Source organism: Stegostoma tigrinum, chromosome 37 (assembly GCF_030684315.1).
Source record: "Stegostoma tigrinum isolate sSteTig4 chromosome 37, sSteTig4.hap1, whole genome shotgun sequence".
In the NCBI taxonomy this organism is placed as follows: domain Eukaryota; kingdom Metazoa; phylum Chordata; class Chondrichthyes; order Orectolobiformes; family Stegostomatidae; genus Stegostoma; species Stegostoma tigrinum.
Window position 1 is genome coordinate 21835512 of NC_081390.1, and position 23240 is coordinate 21858751.

General features: G+C 47.0%; 1 protein-coding gene across 2 annotated transcripts in view; it reads right to left on the reverse strand.

The window, feature by feature from the left end:
- Nucleotides 1-10807: 10807 nt before the first annotated feature.
- mcu (mitochondrial calcium uniporter) overlaps nucleotides 10808-23240 on the reverse strand; it is a 163537-nt gene continuing 151104 nt past the window's right edge. For both annotated transcript variants that reach the window (XM_048563788.2, XM_048563789.2), the window contains exons 4-8: nucleotides 20654-20758; nucleotides 18256-18416; nucleotides 16049-16252; nucleotides 14655-14771; nucleotides 10808-11445 (exon numbers count right to left, since the gene is read on the reverse strand). In XM_048563788.2, coding sequence (XP_048419745.1) covers nucleotides 11368-11445; nucleotides 14655-14771; nucleotides 16049-16252; nucleotides 18256-18416; nucleotides 20654-20758 — 665 coding nt within the window. In that variant the 3' untranslated portion in view covers nucleotides 10808-11367. The remainder of the gene's footprint in view (nucleotides 11446-14654; nucleotides 14772-16048; nucleotides 16253-18255; nucleotides 18417-20653; nucleotides 20759-23240) is intronic.

Here is a 23240-nt window from a genome sequence, read left to right on the forward strand (position 1 = left end):
TGGGCCAGCTTTTATGGCCCATCTCTAACTGCCCTTGAGAAGGTGGTGATAATTTGCCTTCCGGAATCACTGAAATCCATGTGCTGTGGGTAGACCCACAGTGCCTTTGTCAAGGGATTTCCAGGATTTTGTCTCAGTGACACTGAAGGAACAGGGATATATTTCCAAGTCAGGATGGTGAGTGGCCTGGGGAGAATCTTCCAGGTAGTGGTGCTCCCATGTATCTGCTGCCCTTGTCCTTCAAGATAGCTTTGAGTAATAGAAACAGTATTTCTACGTTGTTCTTTGTAGCCCTTTAAATGGTTCTACAAAAACAGCTTTCCCCTCTCTTCTGTTTTAATTAAAATACACCTGAAGTTTCCCGCCTTCCATGATGATTTGTATTCCCTCAAACTCAGCAATATTCCAATAATCATGTGACATGCCCTCCCTAATGCCCCAACACCCTACAATGTGTACAATTCTCCAACCACGGTCTACGTAATATTTCGATTCACAGTTATAATCCACACCTGTAGCCATGAAACTCAATTTAACAGCTGTATTTAATGAGCCTGGTCTCCAGAACCCTTGCTGCTTCACCTCACACAAACATTCCAATTAGGAAGAGTGGATTTTGGCCTCTCGAGCCAGCTGCTCTGTTTCACAAAACCTTCTCTGGTCTGACTGTTGCCTCAATGTCATTTTCATTTCAACTTTCAGCAAAACATGTCACTTCACATTTACCAACATTCCTTGCCATTTTCAATATCCGTTCTTATGCTAGCTCTCTATTAGCATTCCCTAGGAACCTCCTGCAGTCATTGGAGTTAAGTGTTATGCCTCTAATTTTCATATCATAGGATCGTAGAATCCCTACAGTGTGGAAGCAGATCATTCAGCCCATTGAGTCCATACTGACCCTCTGAAGAACATTCCACCTATCCTGTAGCCTAGCATTCTCTAAGGCTAACCCATCTCGCCCGCTTGGATACTATGGGAAATTTTAGCATGGCCAATCCACGCAAACTGCACACCTTTGGACTGCGGGAGGGAATCCATGCAGACACGAGGAGAGTGTGGAAACTCCAGGTACCTGGTGCTGTGAGGCAGCAGTGCCATCCTACATCATTGGTCAATCTGGACACACCTCTCTCTAGCCCCATAACACTTTGGAGTTAACACCGACTACCGTCTGTGGGAGTGAACTTCCTAGTTCCAGTGCCTTTTGTATAAGGCAGTTCGCCCCAACATCGATTGGACAGCCAATCCAATTTTTAGTTAATATCCCACTGTCCGTGGCTTCACCACACTCGTGGCAGTTGGTACAAGCTGGCATACCTTCAGCTAATCAGTGAGTCCATATGCTGCCATTCTACAATACTGTCTTATCAAGCTCCCTACTTTGAACAAGGCCTTGCGCACCATAAAATAGAATGCATGTTTTCCCCTTTTCTGTGTATTATACTTTAATGTTCTTTTCTTCAAAGAACATTGGCGGACTCTTATGAATAAGTTCAGTCACTGACCATGATGCGGAATAAATTTTTAAAGACACATGTAGTCCATCAAGGCAGGCTTCACTGTGGGATCTGATGTGTTTACTATTACCATCAGCTGGGATCAGAAATTGGGACCTCTTTGCAAGATTGAAATTCATATTTACAAGGCATCAGAACAACAAGGTGAGCTTTTATGGAACAGTGACTCTGCATTCATTAGGAGTGTTTGAACAGGATGCTTAACAGGTCATTCATTTTCTTAAAATAAACAAGCACCCAGAGGTCTATAAATGAACAAGAGCTCCAGGATTACAGTCTATGCTTATGCCCAGATTTCCATATTTTGGATTCAGGGTTAATAATTCAAGGTCATGGAGCATGGAAATAAGGTGTTGGATTTTAATGCTGAAACCCTCTGCCGGTCCTGTACTCATCTTTGCAACTACACTTAGAATAGTCTGATCCATTTTTCTCCAAACATAACCTCTACTTCGTTGGCAACGTGACTACACAGCAAAGGAACGGGGCGGGGGGGAGGGGGGGGGGGGAGGGGGGGGGCGGTAATTTGGCTCATTGAGTCTGCTCCACCATTCGATGAGATTGTAGCTAATCTGATTCTTCTCAACTCCACTTTCCTGTCTTTCCCTGTAACCCTTGCTCCCTTCCCGATTAAAAATCTGTCTATTGCAGCTTCGAACATACTTAACCATCCGGCTCTGAAAGCTCACTGTGGGAAAGAAATCTGCAGATTCACCACGCTCCCAAGAGAAGAAATTTCTCCTCAGCTCTGTCTTAACCAAGCACCCCCTAATCTGAGATGGCACACACTGGTCCAAGACCCTCCTACAAAGATTTACATCGAGATTTATTTATTGGTTACATGTACTAAGTATAGGAGTACATAAGTACAGCGAAAAGAGCACAGTCACCATTCACTGGCGCTCACCAGGTTAGAAAAACAAGAATTGAAAGATTTAATGGGGCCGAAAGGTAAACAAGAAAAACAAAGCCCACATCTCAGAGCCTCAAGTCCCATCTCCACAACGATACAGGCGCCGCTCCCACCACTAGGACACCCAGGAGGTCACCACCAGGTCTCACCGGCCCCACTCTCACCGCCATCACCGCTTCACAGGCCCCTCTCTCACCGCCCCCGTCCCTGCAGGATATATCCTGCGCATTCTGCTCCTGCCACTTGGTTCCCAGTCAAGAACCGAACCGACTCCTTCTGTAGGTGGTTAAAAGGATGGGTGGGTGTTGGGGAGGCAGTAGAATGACTGCACAGAGGAGAGAGAAGAGGAAGAAAAAAAGGAAGGAAAAGGAAAGGGAACTGGCGAGCAGAGTGGACCAACTAACTCTGTTGCCATCTTGTCAGAAGAGAAACAATCTCTGCACATCCACCCCAGCAAGTCCCCTACAGGCCTTTATATTTCAGTGTGGTCACCTCTCACGCAACCTCTCCTCATAAGACAACACCTCTGTACCAGGGATCGACCTACTGAACCTCCTCTGGGCTACCCCCGAAGCTGCTTTCTCTTTACTCAGAGAGGAACAAAAAGGGCTCACAATATTTCAGGTGTAGTGTAACAAGTGCTTTGTACCGTTTTAGCAAGACTCCCCGAATTGCTGTACTCCATTCTCTTTGAAATAAAGGCCAGGGGCCACCTTTAATGGTCTGAGATATCCCATGGTTGTCCACAGGAACGATTATTAAATAAAAACTTCTTAAAGCACAAAAGTAAGCACTAAAGCGGATGATTGTCAACTTAAAAATGCTTGTTAAAATGGACGGTCTTAAAAGGAGGAGCAGTGAGAAATGCAACTAGATGTCACCAAGTAGAAGGGACTATTAAAAATCGACCTAGAGTTGGGACTCAGTTAGTTATTAAGATAGTTCAGGGAGCTCTGTTTACTCTCACTAAAGACAGCCTTAGGGAGGACATGGCCAAGGATTTTAAAAGGAATGGATCACAGCTTGTCGAATGGGAAGTTATTGGAGATAGGCAGGGTTTATAGAAATGAGAAACATGATAATGTCTGCTCAGAGAGTTATTGTAGAGGAATCATTTCAGAGAAACTGCAACAGATTACTGTGGTAAACGTAGGTACTCCCCCCCCCCCCCACCCCCTTAGAGAGAAGTAGGGCATTTTCTCTGTGAGAAAGTAGGGCTCAGGTGTGGCCAACTGAAATGTTGAAAGATTACCCGAGGGTTTCAAGAGAAGGTCCCCAGGATTTTTCTGAATTAATCTTAGAGGACTCCCCCATCTCTCCATCAGTTAGCGATTTTGCAAGGCTTAGGAATTGGGTCTTTATGGAAATTGGATCAGATGGAGACTCTGTCAGAGAGCAGGAAACTATCAGATAAAACCCTCCATAAGGCCATGCAGAAACAAGCTAAGGGTTAGGGAAATATGTGCCATCAGACTAAATTCTAGATTGTGGTTGAACATATTCCTGATACTTCCATTGTTTGACGATCGAAGCCACCCCCACTCAGAGTGTTCAAATTAAAATTACTTTAAAACAATTTCACAACAATGTCAAGTTCAGTGACCCTTCCTCAGAACTGATGGCAGTGAGAAAAAAAGATTTTTTAAATTATATATGCAGAAGGTCAGAAATCATCAACACAACACCAGAATATGGCTCAGCAGGTTTATTTGAAATCTCAAGCTTTTGGAACACTGCTCCTTCGTCAGCAGCGCTCCGAAAGCTTGTGATTTCAAATAAACCTGTTGGACTATAACCTGGGGTCGCGTGACCTCTGACCTTGTCCACCCCAGTCCAACACCAGCACATCCACACCATGCAGTGGATAAAGGGGGTTGGGTGGGAGGAGGTGGGGGGGGGGGGCGGTAGTTGTAAGGAGTAACTGTTAGGTAAATGATGAGTACCCCCTCCCTATTTTCTGCATAAAAGCCAACCTTTTCCACAGCTGGCAGCTCCAGAGGAGACAGCAGCACCCAACCCTACCGAGTCTTCACCATCCCCCCAGACCTCCCTTGTACTGAGGACGAACGGTCAGTCCTCAGTAAAGGGATCAGCTTTGAACCCCTCCACCCACACATCAATGAATACCAGTCACGTTTGGACATCGAGCAGTTTTTCCACCGCCTTCGCCTCCACGCTTACTTCTTTAACCGGGAGCCGAACCCTCCCTCTACTGACCCCTTCACTCACCTCCAACACAAATCCTCCTACTGGACACCACCCCCAGGCCTCCGAACCTCCCTCAACCTCTTCATCTCCAACTGCCGTCGAGACATCAATCGCCTCAACCTCTCCACCGCCCTCACCCACTCCAACCTCTCCCCTGCAGAACGGGCAGCCCTCCGCTCCAACCCCAACCTCACCATAAACCCGCAGACAAGGGAGGCGCAGTGGTAGTATGGCACACTGACCTCTACATCGCTGAGGCCCGACGCCAACTCTCCGACACCTCCTCCTACCGCCCCTTTGATCATGACCCCACCCCTGACCACCAAACCATCATCTCCCAAACCATCCACAACCTCATCGTCTCAGGTGACCTCCCACCCACAGCCTCCAGCCTCATCGTTTCCCAACCCAGCACCGCCCGCTTCTATCTCCTTCCGAAAATCCACAAACCAGCCTGCCCTGGTCAACCCATTGTCTCCACATTCTCCTGCCCCACCGAACTCATCTCCACCTGTCTGGACTCCATTTTCTCCCCCTTGGTTCAGGAACTCCCCACTTACATCCGTGACACCACCCATGCCCTCCACCTCCTCCAGAACTTCCAATTCCCCGGTCCCCAGCACCTCATTTTCACCATGGACGTCCAGTCCCTATATACCTGCATTCCCCATACAGATGGACTAAAGGCCCTCTGCTTCTTCCTGTCCTGCAGACCCGACAAGTCCCCCACCACTGACACCCTCATCCGCCTAGCTGAACTTGTCCTCACCCTCAACAATTTCTCTGTCAATTCCTCCCACTTCCTACAGACAAAGGGGGTGGCCATGGGTACCCTCATGGGCCCAAGCTATGCCTGCCCCTTTGTAGGTTACGTGGAACAATCCGTCTTTCACAAAGACATTGGCCCGAAACCCCACCTCTTCCTCCGTTACATTGATGACTGTATCGACACCACCTTGTGCTCTCACGAGGAGCTTGAACAGTTCATCCACTTCAACATCTTCCACCCCAACCTTAAGTTCACCAGAACCATCTCCAATACATCCCTCACCTTCCTGGACCTCTGTCTCCATCTCAGGCAACCACCTGGAAACCAATATCCATTTCGAGCCCACCGACTCCCATTGCTACCTAGAATACACTTCCTCCTACCTACCTTCCCAATTTCCTTCACCTCTGCCACACCTGCTCCCAGGATGAGGTATTCCACTCCCGCACATCCCAGATGGCCACGTTTTTCATGGACCACAACATCCCTCCAGCAATGGTTGAGAACACCCTCAACCGTGTCTCTCACATTTCCCGCAACGCATCCCTCACACCCCGTCCCCACAATAACCGCCACAAGAGAATCCCCCTCGTCCTCACATACCACCCCACCAACCTCCGGATACAACGCATCATCCTCTGACGCTTCCGCCATCTGCAATCCGACCCCACCACCCCCACCCTTATCTACTTTCCGGAGGGACCACACTCTCAGGGACTCCCTTGTCTGCTTCACACTCCCCTCCAGTCCCACCACACCCCGCACTTTTTCCTGCAACCGCAGGAAGTGCTATGCTTGCCCCCACACCTCCTCCCTCACCCCCATCCCAGGCCCCAAGAAGACTTTCCACATCAAGCAGATGTTCACCTGCACATCTGCCAATGTGGTATACCACATCTGCTGTACCCATTGTGGCCTCTTCTACATCAGGAAACAAAGCGGAGGCCTGGGGACCGCTTTGCAGAACACCTACGCTTGGTTTGCAATAAACAACTGCACCTCCCAATCGCAAACTATTTCAACTCCCCCTCCTGTTTCTCAGATGACATGTCCATCCTGGGCCACCTGAAGGTTGCAGGAACAGCAACTCATATTCCGCTTGGGAACCCTGCAGCCCAATGGTATCAATGTGGATTTCACAAGCTTTAAAATTTCCCCTCCCCCTACTGCATCCCAAAACCAGCCCAGCTTGTCCCCACCTGCCCTTCCTCCCACCTCAAGCACACCTCCATTTCCTACCTACTAACCTCATCCCACCCCCTTGACCTGTCCATCCTCCCCGGACTGACCTATCCCCTCCCTACCTCCCCACCTACACTCACCTTTACTGGTTCCATCCCTGCCTCTTTGACCTGTCTGTCTCCTCTCCACCCATCTTCTCCTCTATCCATCTTCTATCCGCCTCCCCCTCTCTCCTTTCTATTATTTATGAAGGGGTCTAGACCTGAAACTTCAATTTTTCTGCTCCTAAGATGCTGCTTGGCCTGCTGTGTTCACCCAGCTCCACACTTTGTTATCTCTTTTCCCAGCTCCCATCTGTTCTGAGGAAATGTCACTGAAGTAATGTTAACTGAGTTGTCTCCAGTAATGCTGCTCATCTGCTGAGCTTTTCCAGCACTTCCTGTTTTTGTTTCTAATTTCCAGCATCCCTAGTTCATTTTTTTAAAAAAAATTTCACATTAATGTCCCAGTGATTCTGCTGAGATTGCTCACAGCAATATGCATCAATAATTCCTGGAGACTGCAGGGTAGTCCTGAGGAATCAATCTGAGCACAGCTACAGAAACTGTAGAATTCAGTAGGGGAAGAGAGGGGAGATCTTTCAGGTTAGAAATGCGGAGGTATTTCTTCATTTAGACATTGATAAGCATGTAGAATTCTTTGCCACACAACAGGTTAGGCTTTCAAAAAAAGATGCATATATATTTCTTAGGACTAAAGGATATAGAGAAAGCAGGGACAGGGCTCAGTTGGAATATCAGCCATGATCATAGAATCCCTACAGTGTGGAAGCAGGCCTTTCAGCCCACTGAGACCACACTGACCCTCTAAAGATCATCCCACCCAGACCCACCTCCTCCCCCAACCCCATCGCTGTAACCCTGCATTTCCCATGGCTAATCAACCAGGCTAGCACTCCATGGGCAATTTAGCATGGCAAATCCACCTAAGCTGCACGTCTTTGGACTGTGGGAGGAAACTGGAGCACCCAGAGGAAACGCAAGCAGACACAGGGAGAATGGGCAAACTCCACACAGACAGGTGCCCGAGGGTGGAATCGAACCCTGGGTCTATGGTGCTGTGAGGCAGCAGTGCTAACCACTGAGACACCGTGCCATGTACATGGAATAATGGAGCAAGTATGAAGGGCCAAATGGCCTATTCTTGCTCCAATGTTCTATAGTAACTTCAAGCTGTCGTTAACAAACCTTCCCAAAGAGACAGTGCAGCAACATGCTTTTTTTGCCATTTATTCAGTAAATAGCTTCAATTAAGTTATCTGTGGCTTTGTACATTCCTCTGATAATAATCGGCATTAGAAAGTTACACAAGAGAACTTCTGTTAATGCTACATGGTGGAAGACAGAGATAGTAAGAATTGAAGACACATACACAGACTAAAGTCTCTGGTACTCGATGGGTTAACTCAAGTGAACCAGGCTAAGGAACTGACATGAAGGATGAGCGCAATCTGCTGCCACTGCCCCTTGCTGGAGAGTAAAGGCAATTCTGTGTCAGGCGTGGGGGCTTTCACAGCTCTTCAGGGCCAGGGAAGGAAGGATATTAAACTGCACTGTAGCCTGCCACACACGGCATTCTGTAGTTAACACACTTCAGAGGCCACCCGTAAATAGAACAGACCAACTGTGAGTACAGTGGCTACGTTTCCTCAAGTGTATTTACATAAATATACACTTTTTCAAAAAAGCCACATTAAAATTACAGATGCAATACATTCCACTTTGAGTGTATTCATTATTGAATGCCAGAAGTCACATGACACGCATGGCTCTGAAAGCTTTACTCAGAGAGTAGTAAGGGTGTGGAATGTCCTGTCTGCAACAGTAGTAGACTCGCCAACTTTAAAGGGCATTTAAATGGTCATTGGATAACATATGGATGATGATGGAATACTGTAGGATAGATGGGCTACAGATTGATTTCACAGGTCAGCGCAACATTGAAGGCCGAAGGGCCTGTTTTGCGCTGTCATGTTTTACGTTCTAAAGTCTGTGATTTTAAATAAACCAATTGGACTATAACCTGGTGTCGTGTGACTTCTGACTTTGTCCACCCCAGTGCAACACTAGCACCGCCACATCGCTGTAGAAAGACAGAGTAGCACTCTGGGAGTGCTTTTTGTTTGGTACAGTAATTAAATCCTCAAAGGAGTTCCCCCCACCCCACCCCCATGCACTTTCCTGTGGGTTTCCCAGGATCTGGTTCATGCATTCCGTCAGGCTCAGTGTTGAAACTAAGGCACAACTCTCCATCATCACCCTTGACGCTTGGAGATCCAGGTGTATACAACATCCAGGCCAGGGATGGAGGTGATGACAGCTAGCTGTGGTTTCTCTCTCTTGTCGATGAGCCAGTTGCTTCAGTGTTATGCTTTGTTATAATCACCGGCCAACCCTAGTGCTAACAGTTGCCTGGGAAAACAGAGGCAAAGCCCCATAATCCCCCTCCCACAGAACACGCGTACATCTGCAATGTATCATAAAACGTTAATGTCTCTAACACCCTTATTTAGAGCTCTGAGGCATGCACATTGTACAAAATCAGTTTCAGAACATGTAATTTTCTCAAGTCTTCGACAAAACATTCACCATCTGTGTAAGAGGAACCGCAGATGCTGGAGTCCGAGATAGCACAGCGTGTAGCTGGATGAACACAGCAGGCCAAGCAGCATCAGAGGAGCAGGAGAGCTGATGTTTCAGGTTGGGACCCTTCTTCAGAAAATTTTCTGAAGAAGGGTGCCGACTTGAAATGTCAACTTTCCTGCTCCTCTGATCCTGCCTGGCCTGCTGTGTTCATCCAGCACCACGCTGCATTACCATCTGTGAAATGTCAGAGAATCATGCCAGGTTGTAGGAGCAAGGCTGTACTCTCTGGAGCCACCCCTGTTTCTGGGCGGATACGCTCCTGAGACACAGCGTAACTTTGGTCACAAGGTCCCTGCAATGTTTCATGGTTGTCACTTTGGTTATTAAACCTGAAAGGTCACAGTAGACGACAGATCATTGCTGTCTTTAGGGACATAGAAAGGCTACATGAGACCTGCACAGCTTTCAACTGAACCTCCACTACCATGCGCGCGCACACACACACACGTTAGGGATGCCCCATGCAGGGAAGATTATTCACTCCTCACTTACCCCAGGCAGCAGGGTGAGTCTAAGCAGAGTCCCCAACGAGATGAGAGGAGACCCAAGGATCGTACATGTAAGGAATGAGCTGCCAGGGGAAGTGGTGGAGGCTGGTACAACTACAACATTTAAAAGGCATCTGGATGGAAATATGAATAGGAAGGGTTTAAGAGGGATATGGGCCAAATGGGCCTAGATTGATTTGGGAAGCCTGGTCAGCATGGACAAGTTGGACTGAAGGGTCTGTTTCTGTGCTGTACATGTTCTTGACTCTAGAAGCTCAGAGGTAGCTCCCAAAACAAATTGATATCAAACACTGTGTCACATATAGTGCACACAAGGTGGAGAAAGTTAACATGCTAAAATAAGTTGGCCGATACAGAGTGCCTCTTAAAGGGGCTTGTCATCCCTTTTACAAGTCTTTTTAGATAAGAGGTATTTTCTGTAATTTGATTGGTGGGGAGAGCGTTACCCTCAGTGTGTTTAATCCAACACTATTGACCAGGAAGATCTGAAACCTTGGCTGCACAGTGAACAGGGATTTCCTTGGAGCATTCCAGGCCACAAACAGAGCGGGAGGGACAAGTGCTCATCTCCAGCCGTGGTCACTTTGCATCGTGCAAATAACTCGACAGATCTACCTGGAGCTTCAAAGGGTCCTGTCAACCCTAAAAATCCACCGAATGAGGCAGAATTTGTCGAGTGCACTGACAAGAGGAGAACGATTGCAAGTTAAATGTGATTATCGAGTCCCAGGTGAATGCTCTAGTGGCCAAGCCTTGGATTATCAGGACACGTCACCTTGCCAGGAGTGGTCAGGGATAGGCAGGTAGCTGGGTGCCCTTGTCGTATGTTTCAGAGGATCTTGAGGGGACACAGCAACAATGTCACTGTGCCCTCCTCCAGTGAGGGAGACCCGACAGTAAAAGCATGCCAACACGCAGCTATCCACAGGCTCCTGCTCCAACCCAGGCCACAGAAACCAGCAGTGGGTATCCAACATCAGCGATCAAATGCAACAGCCAAGTTAGTTTCAAAACAGTCGTGGAAGTCATTTATTGTCAGAATTACAATGCTCTTTTGTACAATTTATTTCACAAATGATGCCCTTTCACTTAATTGTATGCAATTCTGTTTAATACATATAATTTATAGACTTTTAAAGGACTGCAGCAATGTCAGATGAATCCATAGTTTGTAAAATCTGCACACAAAACAAGATAAAACTGTAAAATAATGCATGGAAATGATCTTTTCTTTTTTAAAAAAAATCCCACAGAGGAAATGTGCATTCCCCATCGGCCCCCGTGTGGTCATGAAGGAAGTCAGTGCCCACACTGTCCAGGTTATTGATGTCTGCAGGGCACCTGACACCTCGCCGTGGACTCAAAACCCTCTTGCTCGATCTTCAGAACGCATGGGCATTTGGTTTAAATGAGTAAGTGTGCCCCTGGCCTCAGCTTTGCCAGGCTTTCCACTGCTCGGGGTGGGTGGGAAGTGGACGTGTTGACTGGCAGGGAATTGGGTTGGGAGGGGGTAGGAGAGGGGGTTGGGGTATTGGATGGAGTGTTGCTCTCCATCTATTCTTCATTCCTGGTTGCTGACAGGCCGAATAGGGAGATGGAGCTGGAGTGGATCCCGGAGGCGTTTCAAGTCCAACTCGGCCTGAAATGCAGAAACGATCCAGTGTTAGCGCTCGCGGAGACCCCAAATTCCCTGGAACAAAGGCATTCCCACGAGAACCAAGCACCAGGCCACCTCGCTAATCAGCTGCTGGAGGAAACTGTACAGAGTCCTACAGAAAGTGACACCATTCACAACCCCAGGATGTCCCAAAGCCACAAAAAGGTCAGTGTTCTCCCTTGGCCTTTCACTGAGGTTAAGGTGTGTGCATCCAGGGTGGAATCTGACAGCAACAGAATCACAGAGCTGTGACAAGCCAGGAGGCCATTCAACCCAATGTATCTGCACTAGCTCTGAGCATCATGACTTAGAGCTATTGTCCTGCCTTCTCCCCCTTTAAACTTGCGATTAATTTCTATTCAAATGATCATCCAATGCCCTTTTGAATGTCACCAATTGAGCCTGCCTCCTCCACACTATTGGACAGGTAGAATTTCCTCAGTTAAACAGTGGACAGATCGGAGCCATTAACTAGTCCCTATCACAAACTCCATCCTCTACCTATTGGCCACCCCACCTTGTGGCATCAATCCTGGCACTGAGCCTGACCTTTCTGTTCCATCTCCATCTATCCTATGGGGAAGTGATAGGCTTGTGGTACTGTTAATCCAGCCACCCCGGAATGCTCTGGTATTTGAACCCCGGGCTCGAATCCCACCATAACCAGATGGTGGAATTTGAATTCAATAAAAAGAAACAAAATCTGGATTTAAGGGCGTAATCATAGATCCCTACAGTGTGGGAACAGGCCCTTCGGCCCAAACAGAACACACTGCCCCTCAGAGCTTCCCACCCAGACACATCCCCCTATAAGACATTTAATCTACACCTCCCTGAACACGATGGAAAATTTTTCATGGCCAATCCACCTAACTTGCACATCTTCGGACTGTGGGAGGAAGCCGGAGCACCCAGAGGAAACCCACACAGACGCAAGGAGAATGTGCAAACTCCCATACATAGTCGCCAGAGGGTGGAATCGAACCTGGGTTCTTGTTGATTTGGGGCAATGGTGCTATAACCACTGAGCATGATGACCATGAATCCATTGTCATCTTTCAGGAAAAACCCATCTGGTTCACTCATGCCCATTAGGGAAGGAAACTGCCATCCTTACCTGGTCTGGCCTCTAGCCAGTGCCACCCTCAGCCCATGAATGAATAAAAAGATATCCACTCTCACTTTCCTGCTCCCGTCTTCTGTATGTATAAGTATACAGAGACACACACACACACGTGTACAGGGTTCTCCTTTTATGAGTGTTCTTGTGATGCGAATTGACTATAATGTGGCTGATGTGGAGAACACTATTTCTAAAATGCAAACCTTTATTGATTGCATAATAGTCAGTCAATCTGTATTATTGAAAAACACAGCCCATTTAAATAGAAGAATGGATTCCAATGCAAAATTGATGGTATAAGTTAAAAACGAAGTAACATTTAAAATGAGTGCTGTTAAAACTTGCACCTTTGTGTGTGTAGATCTTGTTACATATTTAACATGTAAGAATTTTTGAACTTTTTCATGTAAGTCATTTATACGTAAAGTTGTCTGTGTTCCGACCTCCTCTTTTCCAGCACTATTTTGAATACAGCGTTACTCAGGTTTACAAAGCATTTTAATCCTACAACTAACTTCCAAGCCAATAGAGTACATAGGAAAGAAAAGGTCAGATTCCTCTGCTTCGCTTATCTGAAAATCTATCCAGAATTCTGTGCCGAAGGAATGTCAGGTCAGATCAGCATTTCAGTGGAGGGGGGAATTTTACTCAAAATTGCCGACAGGTCAGTTTTGGGGGAAGTTCCATGGAGGGGCCGTGGCTGTGAGCTCAATTTCACACAGCTCTGCATTGCTCACCTCTTTCGGATCATACATGCAGTACTGACCATTGCTGGGATTTTCCAGCAGCAGAGCTCTGTTTAAAGCCCAGCTGTCACTTCATTGCAAATACAAGGTCATATTCACGATGTTTTTCCTCTTTGCAGCATCACAAATCTGATAAACGGTCATTGTAACTGCAGCTATTTTTTGTAAAATATAATTGTTATGTGCCCTAACCCTGCTTTTTCCATTGGCCCCGTTATTTCTATAGCGCAATTTTCTATAACATGACGGTGCATGGGAACATAACTATTGTGTTACAGAATAGCCCACCCCCGGGCATATGCGCATCTTGTCCTAGCTACTTTCAGTCCTGAAGAAAGGTCGTACCAGACTCAAAACGTTAACATGGTTTCTCTCTGCTGCCAGACCTGATGAAGTTTTGGCCATCAGTCCCCTACTCCACCCCTGCAACATCACCGCAGCTCTACCACTCGCCTCAGCTACAGGCTGCAGAAAATCTCAACCCACTTTTCTCTGGTCTCGGAACTGGACTATCCCAGGCAGCTTTCTTCCATCGTCAATTCATCGGAAATTTCCCATACCCTGGCCCACACAGAGGCCCATTTCTGTGCTCATCTCTCCTGGGCTTTCTTGACTTACACAGGCTCCTGTTACGGTAGTGCTTCAATCAGAAAATTCATCCCATCGCCCCTCCCCCAACCCCAACCTCCTCCCTGTCTGCACTCTTCAACTTCACAACATCAGGGTCCTTGAATCCTGGTCTCTTCGTGCCCAATTTTAACTCTCTCCCCAGTGCCTTTAGACACAAAAATTAACTCCCTAAACCGTCCAACTTAAGGCATTCCTTAAAACCAAATCTGCTGACCCGGCAAAGTGTGAAATTCTGTTTGGTCGGCAGCTAGCTTGGAAAACATCACTGTTAAAAAGGTGCTATAGAAATGCAAGCTGTTATTGTCGGCGATTACAACCAGCAGCTTTATGGAAATTTAATCAAAGTCCACTTTTAACTGGGGTGATGTTGTGACTTTTACCCAGGCCACACAGCATCCCGTTCACCTCGCTGAAGGATTTATGCATGCTCGAAGAGAGAGAGAGACAGACAGCGAGGCTTGCATTTACATAGTGCCTTTCGCAACCTCCGAGCAGCCCGACGAAGCACCGTCACAGTTTTAGCAGGAAGGAGCTCGCAGGGAGTCGTCCTCTGGGTCAGCCACATGTTTGCTGTCAGTCTGACCTCTCCCTAGGCTCCTGTCCTACAGTCAGCCAGGAAACCGTTCCCAACCATGGAGACGGCCAGCCCACCCCGGGTTTTCGTTACAATCCGACCTTAACTCCTTTCTTACCTGAGCGATTGCGTCCTTGAGCTGGTTGTATTTTGCGATATCAAACTGCATCTTCTGGGCTCCTCTGTGAAAGAAGTGCAGGTACTGTCTATCTTTGGCATCGGGGTAGATGTATTCCTGTTTTTGTTTGGTGGGGGGGGTGGGAGGAAGGGTGGAACAGAGAGCGTCAGGCAGAGCATAGACAACTACTTCACCATGGAAACAGTCAGTAACAGGGTAAGAAATGGTTACTTGGGGTTTAATCTTCCATTTACAGGGCTGCTCCTGCGGCAGTGCAGCACTCCCTCAAGCCTGCGCTGATGTGCTGGCTGAGGTTTGGTACTCAACCTGAACTACAACACTGGAATGGGGCTAGAACAGCTGTCAGAGGGACGGAGTGGCCACCAACTGAACAATGCTGAAGGATCAGCGCTGTACAGGTCTCCCTTTGCTGCAATGTGGCAAATAAAATGTGATTCACTTCAAAACTGAAATGCAGGAGAGAAACATCTCTCCTCCCATCTGATCTCAGTCAGAGGGGAGGATCAGATACGATAGTCTCAGCTGCACGAGCAAACGCATAAAAGGATGCCCGCTGTGTCCCCTCAAACATTAATCTCTCCAAGAGCTCCCCACAAAAGTTCCCATCATAAGCACAGTTGAAGTACGGTGGGGTGAGGCTCGTGTCCCACACAAACACACAGCATGAATCAGCTGGGCTGAATGGCCTGTGACTGCTGTAAAATTCCGTGCTATGCTCCAGAAGGAAATGGAGAAACAAGTCTCAGTGGCTCAGTGTTAGCACTGCTGCCTCACAGCATCAGGGACCTGGGTTCGATTCCTCCCTCGGGCGATTGGCTGTGTGAAGTTTGCACATTCTCCCCGTGTCTGACTGGGTTTCCTCTGAATGCTCCAGTTTCCTCCCACAGTCCAAAGGTGTGAGGGTTAGAGTGGATTGGCCATAGAAAATTGTCCAGGTGTGTGCAGGCTAGGTGGGTTAGCCATGGGAAAGGCAGAGTTACAGGGATTGGGTGGGATGCTCTTTGGAGGATCAGTGTGGACTCAATGGGCCAAGTGGCCTGCTTTCACACTATAGGGATTTAATTTATTTTCAAATGTAAAATCAAAAAGGTACTGCATGAGTACCTTGCCTTGAAAAGGAGTTCCCCTTTGAGGGTGCAGTGTGCTGTGTGCACACAGTATTGTGACTCTGCCTGACAATGTGTCAGTCTGGCTTTACAAGCAACACACCTTGCTTTTGTTGCTTCATAACTTGGAACGTGTTTTACTGGTTCAAATAAATTAACCCATAGATTTCATCAAACCCTGGCAAGCAAATAATTATCAGACGATCATCATTAACAGGACAAAGGCAACTTCCAACCGCATCTTTAATGACTCAAAGGCATGCCTACCTGCCGCGTGATTACAAAATAGGCATACATAGCCATTGCACTGCCATAAGTAATGAAATAGGTGACCGGCTCCATTATATCCCAGGAATATTCCCACCAAGTGAGTCGGGCGAGGATTCCGAACTGTGTTGCCATGAAAGCCATTCCACCCCAAAGGACCCAGCTCGACCTCTTCTCCGCTTTCCTGGCTAATTCCAACTTGATCTACAGGAAAGAGAAACGCACCGTCTTCAGTGACAAACCACGAGCTCCATGAGGAAACATGTACAAAAAACCATGCCCCACCCTCCCAGATATTCTGCTTAACGTTCAAATACAACAGGAGATTGGAAAGGTAAAAGGAACTATGACCTTTGGTACAAACGGAATGGAATGCCAGAGTAAATAAAGTTTTACTACAATCAGAGGAAGCCTAGTGGGATTATCATTAGACCATTAATCCAGAGGCCCGGGTAATGTTCTGGGGATCTGGGTTCAAATCCAGCCATTGGCAGATGGTGGAACTTGAATTCAATTAAAGTCTGGAATTAAGAGTCTAATGATTAACATGAAAACGTTGTAGATTATTGTAAACTACCACCTTTAGGGAAGGAAATCTGCTGTCTTCACCTGATCTGGCCTACATGTGACTCCTGACCTACAGCAATGGAGTTGACTCCTAATTAGGGTCAGGCAATAAATGCTGGTCTGACCTGTGATGCCCACATCCTGTAATTTCTTTTAATCTGACAAAATTGTACAGGTAAGACCACCCCTGGAGCACAGAGCACAGTGTTGCTCTCCTTAAATCAGGAATCAGAATTAGTCTTGACTGAGAACACAAGAAAGGCTAAATAAAAAAAATGAAAAAGAGCTGCGGATGCTGTAAATCAGGAAACAAAACAGAAATTGCTGGTAAAGTTCAGCATGTCTGGCAGCATCTGTGAAAGAAAAAACACAGTTAACTTTCGGGTCCGGTGACGCTTCCTCAGAACTCAAAAGGACACAAGAAAGGCTGACCAGGCTAGAAGAAAGGGATTGGTGTGGAGGGAGAGACTGTTAAACCTAGAAAAACAAGAAGGGATTTAATCTAAAAGTACACCTTTCTCAAGAGGCCAACAGGACAGCTGCTGGAACAAAATTAGCCCTTGCGAGGGATATCAAGGACACGGAGTGTTATCATCTTAAAGAAGGGGTCATTTAAGAGTCAGAAGGTGAACTTGTTTTACTCAAAGCTCTAGAATTCTCTACCTGGATGCTCAGTCCTTGAGTATATTCAAGATGGAGGCTGGCATGTTTTTGAATATTAAGGGGTTTCAGGGATATCGGGATTGTATGGGAAGATGGGATTAAGGGAAATGTTCTTGCTCAGTACTGGGATCAGCTGTAACAAGTGGGCCATTAGCAGTTCAAGACAGAAATTACAAACTGGAAGTTTCATCCACACAAAACAAAGGTGAGATCTTCCTTATCCAATAAAGTAGATGCTACGCATCAGGCTGCGTCCTTGACAACCAGGATCCAAACACACAGCTTCCCAACGGAGAATCCCACGTCAGGATTGGATGACGTAGAAGCATGCTGGCAGTATCACTCAATTAGAAATACGGGAACCTCAGGCTAACGCTCTGGGGATGTGGCTTCCAATCCCATTTTGGCAGGTGGAGAAACTTGAATTCAATAAAATAAAAGCCAAAAACTTACAAAGAAAACACGAACAGTGACTATGTAACCATGGCATCTGGTTCACTCATGTCCTTTGGGGAAGGAAATTTTATAGAACCCCTACAGTGTGGAAACAGGCACTTCGGCCCAACAAGTCCACACTGACCCTCAGAGCATCCCACCCAGACCCATCCCCCTATAACCCACCTAATCTACACATCCCTGAACACTACGGGCAATTTAGCATGGCCAATCCATCCTAACCTGCATCTTTTTGGACTGTGGGAGGAAACCCACGGGGAGAACGTGCAAACTCCAAATGGACCCGAGGGTGGAACTGAACCTGGGTCCCTGGCACTGTGAGGCGGCAGTGCTAACCACTGAGCCACCGTGCCACCCATGAATCTGTCATCCCTACCTGGTCTGGCTTACACGTGAGTCCAGACCCACAGCAATGTAGGTGATTCTCAATTTCCTTCTGGGCAGTTAGAGATGGACAATAAATGCTGGCCTACCCAGCCACACCCACATCCCAGGAAGGGAATAAAAGAAGTGCCACCTACTTTCTCGAGGGGCTCAATCTGAGCATGCAGCTCCTCCACTCGCCTCTGGAGTTCCCGCTCCTTATGCAGTTGGTGTTCCTCAATGTTCAAGGTGGTGAAAAGTTGCTGCACAAGGATCTTAACGTCATTCATTGTCGCCGCATCCTCGTGACTCAGGCTCTCTGCCAAAAATTGAAGTTAAAATCAACATTTACGCAGTTGGCCTATGGCTCCGGGAGGGAATTTTCAGGAGATTCCCGATAACTTGTGCCCCTGCCTCCCTCGTACATTCCTATAGATGCTCCTCCCAACTTGCAATCCCTTTAGCAGTTTTCCGGTTGCAATGATCAAGTCTAAGGCCATGGTCAATTGGGAAGAGATATCTGCATTCCGAAAGACAGCTAAATAAAGGGAGAGGATTTATCTCAATCCAGTTCATCACTGCACTTCGAGATGCCACTGGCTGTTTGCACTGATTTTTGAGTCCACAAATGTGTACATTTTTCTGGACAGCGAGAGACAGCAACAATGTGGATGAATGGAGGCTGCGTGCCCAGTATTCAGTCACACGACGATCAGAAAAAGGACACAAGGTTTAAGGGACGGCATTCAAGGGAAGCACTGAATGTATTTTCAGATGACCACCTCATTGTGTCCACCACTAGGTGACAGCAGAGCAACATCTGAAAGGTCCAGGCCCAGCATGATTCTCAAGTTAAACCACTGAGCTGGTTACATTCAATCTCGTTCATCCGAAGCAGCTCTCCGGAGACAGCCAAAGAAATTACAAGTCGATGCAGGTCTTTTATACAATCCAGTGGAGCTCTGATCAGAAATGTCAGGCTCCCAACACCAGTTGGAAAGGTCATCAATGTGAAAAGGCTAGCACTGTTTCTCCCTTCTCTGATATACTAAGCTTTTCTTGAGCTTTTGGTTTTTGTTTTGGATTTTCAGCACCTGCAATATTTTAGTTCCTTCAAAGATATTAGTGGGACAGGGGCACAGCAACAGATAGGATGGTCAACTCTGATTGGATGTTAGCCACAATAGACGTCACCCTAGCACCAATGGCTGTCTAAGATGGCCAAACTGCCAGCCAATATTTCCAGAGGTTCAGAGGGCTCATTAGAGAGACGTGTCTGGTAGTGAGTTTAACCTGATGGTCACCACACCTCAGGCAAGGGGGAAAGAGATTGAGAATGTGGGACCTTCAAGGTAACCTCAGCTGGTGTCACTTTGCATCGTAACCCAGCTCCCCAGCCAACCGAGCTAACTGGGGGATGCTATATAAACACACAGGGGATGGGAAGGGGTCTGCGTGGAGCATAAAGAACCGCAATGGGCCAAATGGCCCGGTACATTCTATGTAGACACCACCAGCAAAGCATTAATGAAAGGATTGTGCGCATTATGTATTTGTCAATGCAACTTAGTCGCATGTTAATCTGAGGGGCAGTCACCGCATTTCCTAGGATTTAGATGCAGAGCAATTTAAATTGCTTTGACAGACACAATATCGCACTATATAAAAACCAGTGTTCTCTGCAAAAGTCACTTCTGTTTTCGATGAGAGTCTAATTTGTTTATTTTGCCCTCATGAGTAAGCAAGCAGCAGTACAATGGTATCATGTAACAAGCATCTATCATTATTAATTAGAACAAATTTCCATCCGCTAGGACAACAGCATTAAAGTTACAAATATGTCACACAGTCAACTAGTCCCTGTTTCAATAGGTCCAATTATCAGCTGCTTACCCTGGATTCTCTGATTCAGTGCAAACTCAGGAAGCATCACAAATCATGCACGGGGACAGAGAGATAGGGGTCGGAGAGAACAAGCGCACGTGAGAGCGAGCGCTAGGAAGAACAAGAGGGAGAGCGAGATGGAGGTGGGTACAGAGAGAGAGAAGGGGAGAGAGACAGACAGAGAGATGGAATGGGGCACTGAGACAGAGGGAGAGAGAGACAGACACAGAGACGGTGAGACGGAAGAGGGACAGAGAGATAGAGATCGACAGGCAGACGGGGGACAGAGAGACAGACAGAGAAAGACAGACAGACAGAGTGGGGTCAGAGGTAACTAGTTCATGGCCTCGAAAGAACAGATGAAGGAACAACTTTCACGAAGATGAAAACCAGGCAAGTCCAAAAGGGCAGAGATATGTCAGAGGGATTTTGGGACTGAAGAAAGTGATGGAGATATGGAGAGGTCACAGAGAGATACGAAAACAAGGAGAAGAATTTATAAATTGAGATGGGATGATAACCAGGTTGGGTTTTAGCAGGTTTAGGAGTAAGAGATGAACTGGGCTTGCTGCAACTGAGGATCCAAACTGTACACAGCAGGAAGTGCTGGAGGGAGACTGGGTTCACAGCAGCTGAATACTGACTGTGCTGTATGACAATCGATGATCTCACCTTGCTTTGGTGGCTGTACAAGGTGCGTCACATCATTTATCACCAAGTTGAAGTCGGTAAGAAGTAGAATGTCAATTCCTGTTGATGCAGCTATTCGAACTCCATCTATAGAGGACCAGCAGAGACAGAGCCTGTCAACCATCAAGGAAGCACAACTAATAACAGACAGAAGGAAAAGAGCAGCATCATTCCTTCCATTTACAATAACCTCTCTGTAAGGAGCAGGCCATTCAGCCCGCTCCACCATTCAATGGGATTATGGATGATTCCACATTCCTTGTGCAAGCTTTCTGCTCTTTCCCCTTAACCCTCGACTCTCCAACTGATCAAGAATGTATCTCAGCCTTAAATATATACAAGATTCTCTATGGCAAGGAGTTCTAAGGATTCACAACCCTGAGATGAAACTCTTCCTCATCTCAGCTTTAAATTGTGCTTCTTTATTCTGAACCTCCGCCCTCTGGTCCCAAATTATCCCATGAGGGAAAACATTGTCTCAGCTTCTACATTGTCAAGCCCCTGAACAACCTGATAAGTTTCAATGGGACCTCCTCTCATTCTCCTAAATTCCAGCGAGTAGAGTCCCAAACTGTTTAACCTTTACTCATGGGACAATCCCCCCATCTCAGGGATCATTCTCTGATCTTCTCTAAAGGTAAACCTTCTCTGAACTGCCTCCAATGAAATGACACCTTTCCTTACATAAGGGGCCAAACCTGCTCTCAGTACTCCAGATGTGGTCCCACCAGCACCCTGTACAGTTGCAGAAAGACTTGCCCACTTTTCCTTCACCTCGGTATTGGGCTGTGTGCCCCAGCTGCCCAAGTGCTCTCACAGCGCCTGGAGATCGTTTCGCAAAGCGGTGCGTAACGCTATAAATGAGGACTTCAAAGCCACCGAGAGCACAGTGCTCTGCCGACGACTGTCAGTGCTTATTGCTGCAATGAAACAGAACTTGACCTGGACAAGAGACGTGCTTATGTCGACAAAGCAAAGAGCAACAATGTGACTCAAGGAGGAGTCAGAGCACACATGCAGACCCTTCAGTCCAACTTATCCATGTTGGCCAAGTTTCCCAAACTAAATTAGTCCCATCTGCCTGCATTTGGCTATTCTCTCTCCATATCTTGCACCTGTCCAAATGTCTTTTAAAGGTTGCAATTGTATCTGCATGCACCATTTCCTCAGGCAGGTCATTTCATATACGCACCTTCTGCCCCCTCAGTTCCCTTTTTAATCTTTCTCCTCTCACCTTATAAATATGCCCCTTTCTTTTGTACTCCCCCACCCTAGGGAAAGGACCTTTGCTATTCACCTTGTCTACAGCCTTCATGATTTTATACACCTTTATAAGCTTCATAAACGTCAACCTCCTATACTCCAGTGGAAAAAGGTCCCAGCCTAGCCAACCTCTCCTTTTAACTCAAACCTTACAGTCCCACAACATCCTGATAAATCTTTTCTGAACCTTCTCCAATTAAATGATATCCTTCCAAAATAGGGTGACCAGCACTGTACATAGTACTCAAGAAGAGGCCTCACCAATGCCGTGTTAGATCAGGACTCATGTTATTGAGGGAGAACGACTCGTGTTAGTGGAAATAGTGGCACGGTGCGTGCCACGTTCAGCAGTAACCAGCCTGCCAAAGCCATCAGGCACAGGATTTGTGTGATGCTTTACCCATCAAGGATCTGAAGCACAGCTGTACATGGATCAACAAATAGGTGAACAATTCAAAAGAAATACTCCACCTATAGATTCACAACAACCCATTGCCCTGTGCAGCTACAGCAATGCAGAGACATGTGAGTTGACCATGCTCATTAAATTGGGCTATACCACTCTCAGGGTCTCAAAGAATGAAAGGCAGCCTGATTGAAATGTACAGGGCTCTGAATGGACTTGACAGGGAAAACTCGGATTGGGAGCACAAGGACACTGCCTCTGGATTAAGTGTTTGATCGTTGAGACCTGAGACAAGGGAGAAAGTTCTCTGACTCAGTGACACTGTTGGAATTCTCCTCCACTTCTCAGAGGGCTGCAGACGCTGCACTGCTCTTCCTATTATTCACTCATGTGACGTGGGCTTCGCTGTTTACTGAGCGTGCCCTGGAGAAGCTGGGGGTGAGCCAGCCTTAACAGCTACAGATCCTCATGGTGCTCAGGGAGGGAGATGCAGGTTTGTGACCCAGTTGGGTATATTCCAGGCTGGGACAGAGTGGGAAGTGAGGGCAGGGCTGAGAGAGATCAGCCACAATTCGACTGAAATGGTGGAGCTGGTTCAGGGATCTAAACAGTCTGTTCCTGCTATTTTCAAATGTCTGAAACATGCAGAATTTGGATCCTATAGTAACTTGATCAGACGAGCTACAGACCTCACCTTTAGAGAGAGATTCTGGCTGATATTCAGCAACATGCTCGGGTGACAGTGTTTGATGGTTATGTACCGAACGAAAAAATTGACATCAGCAAGCTTACGCACTGAGCATTAAAGCCTGGTAGCGAGTTTTGAGAATATTTGTAGCTCAGGTTGAGGTTCTGGATGTGAGTTTGCTCGCTGAGCTGGAAGGTTAGTTTTCAGATGTT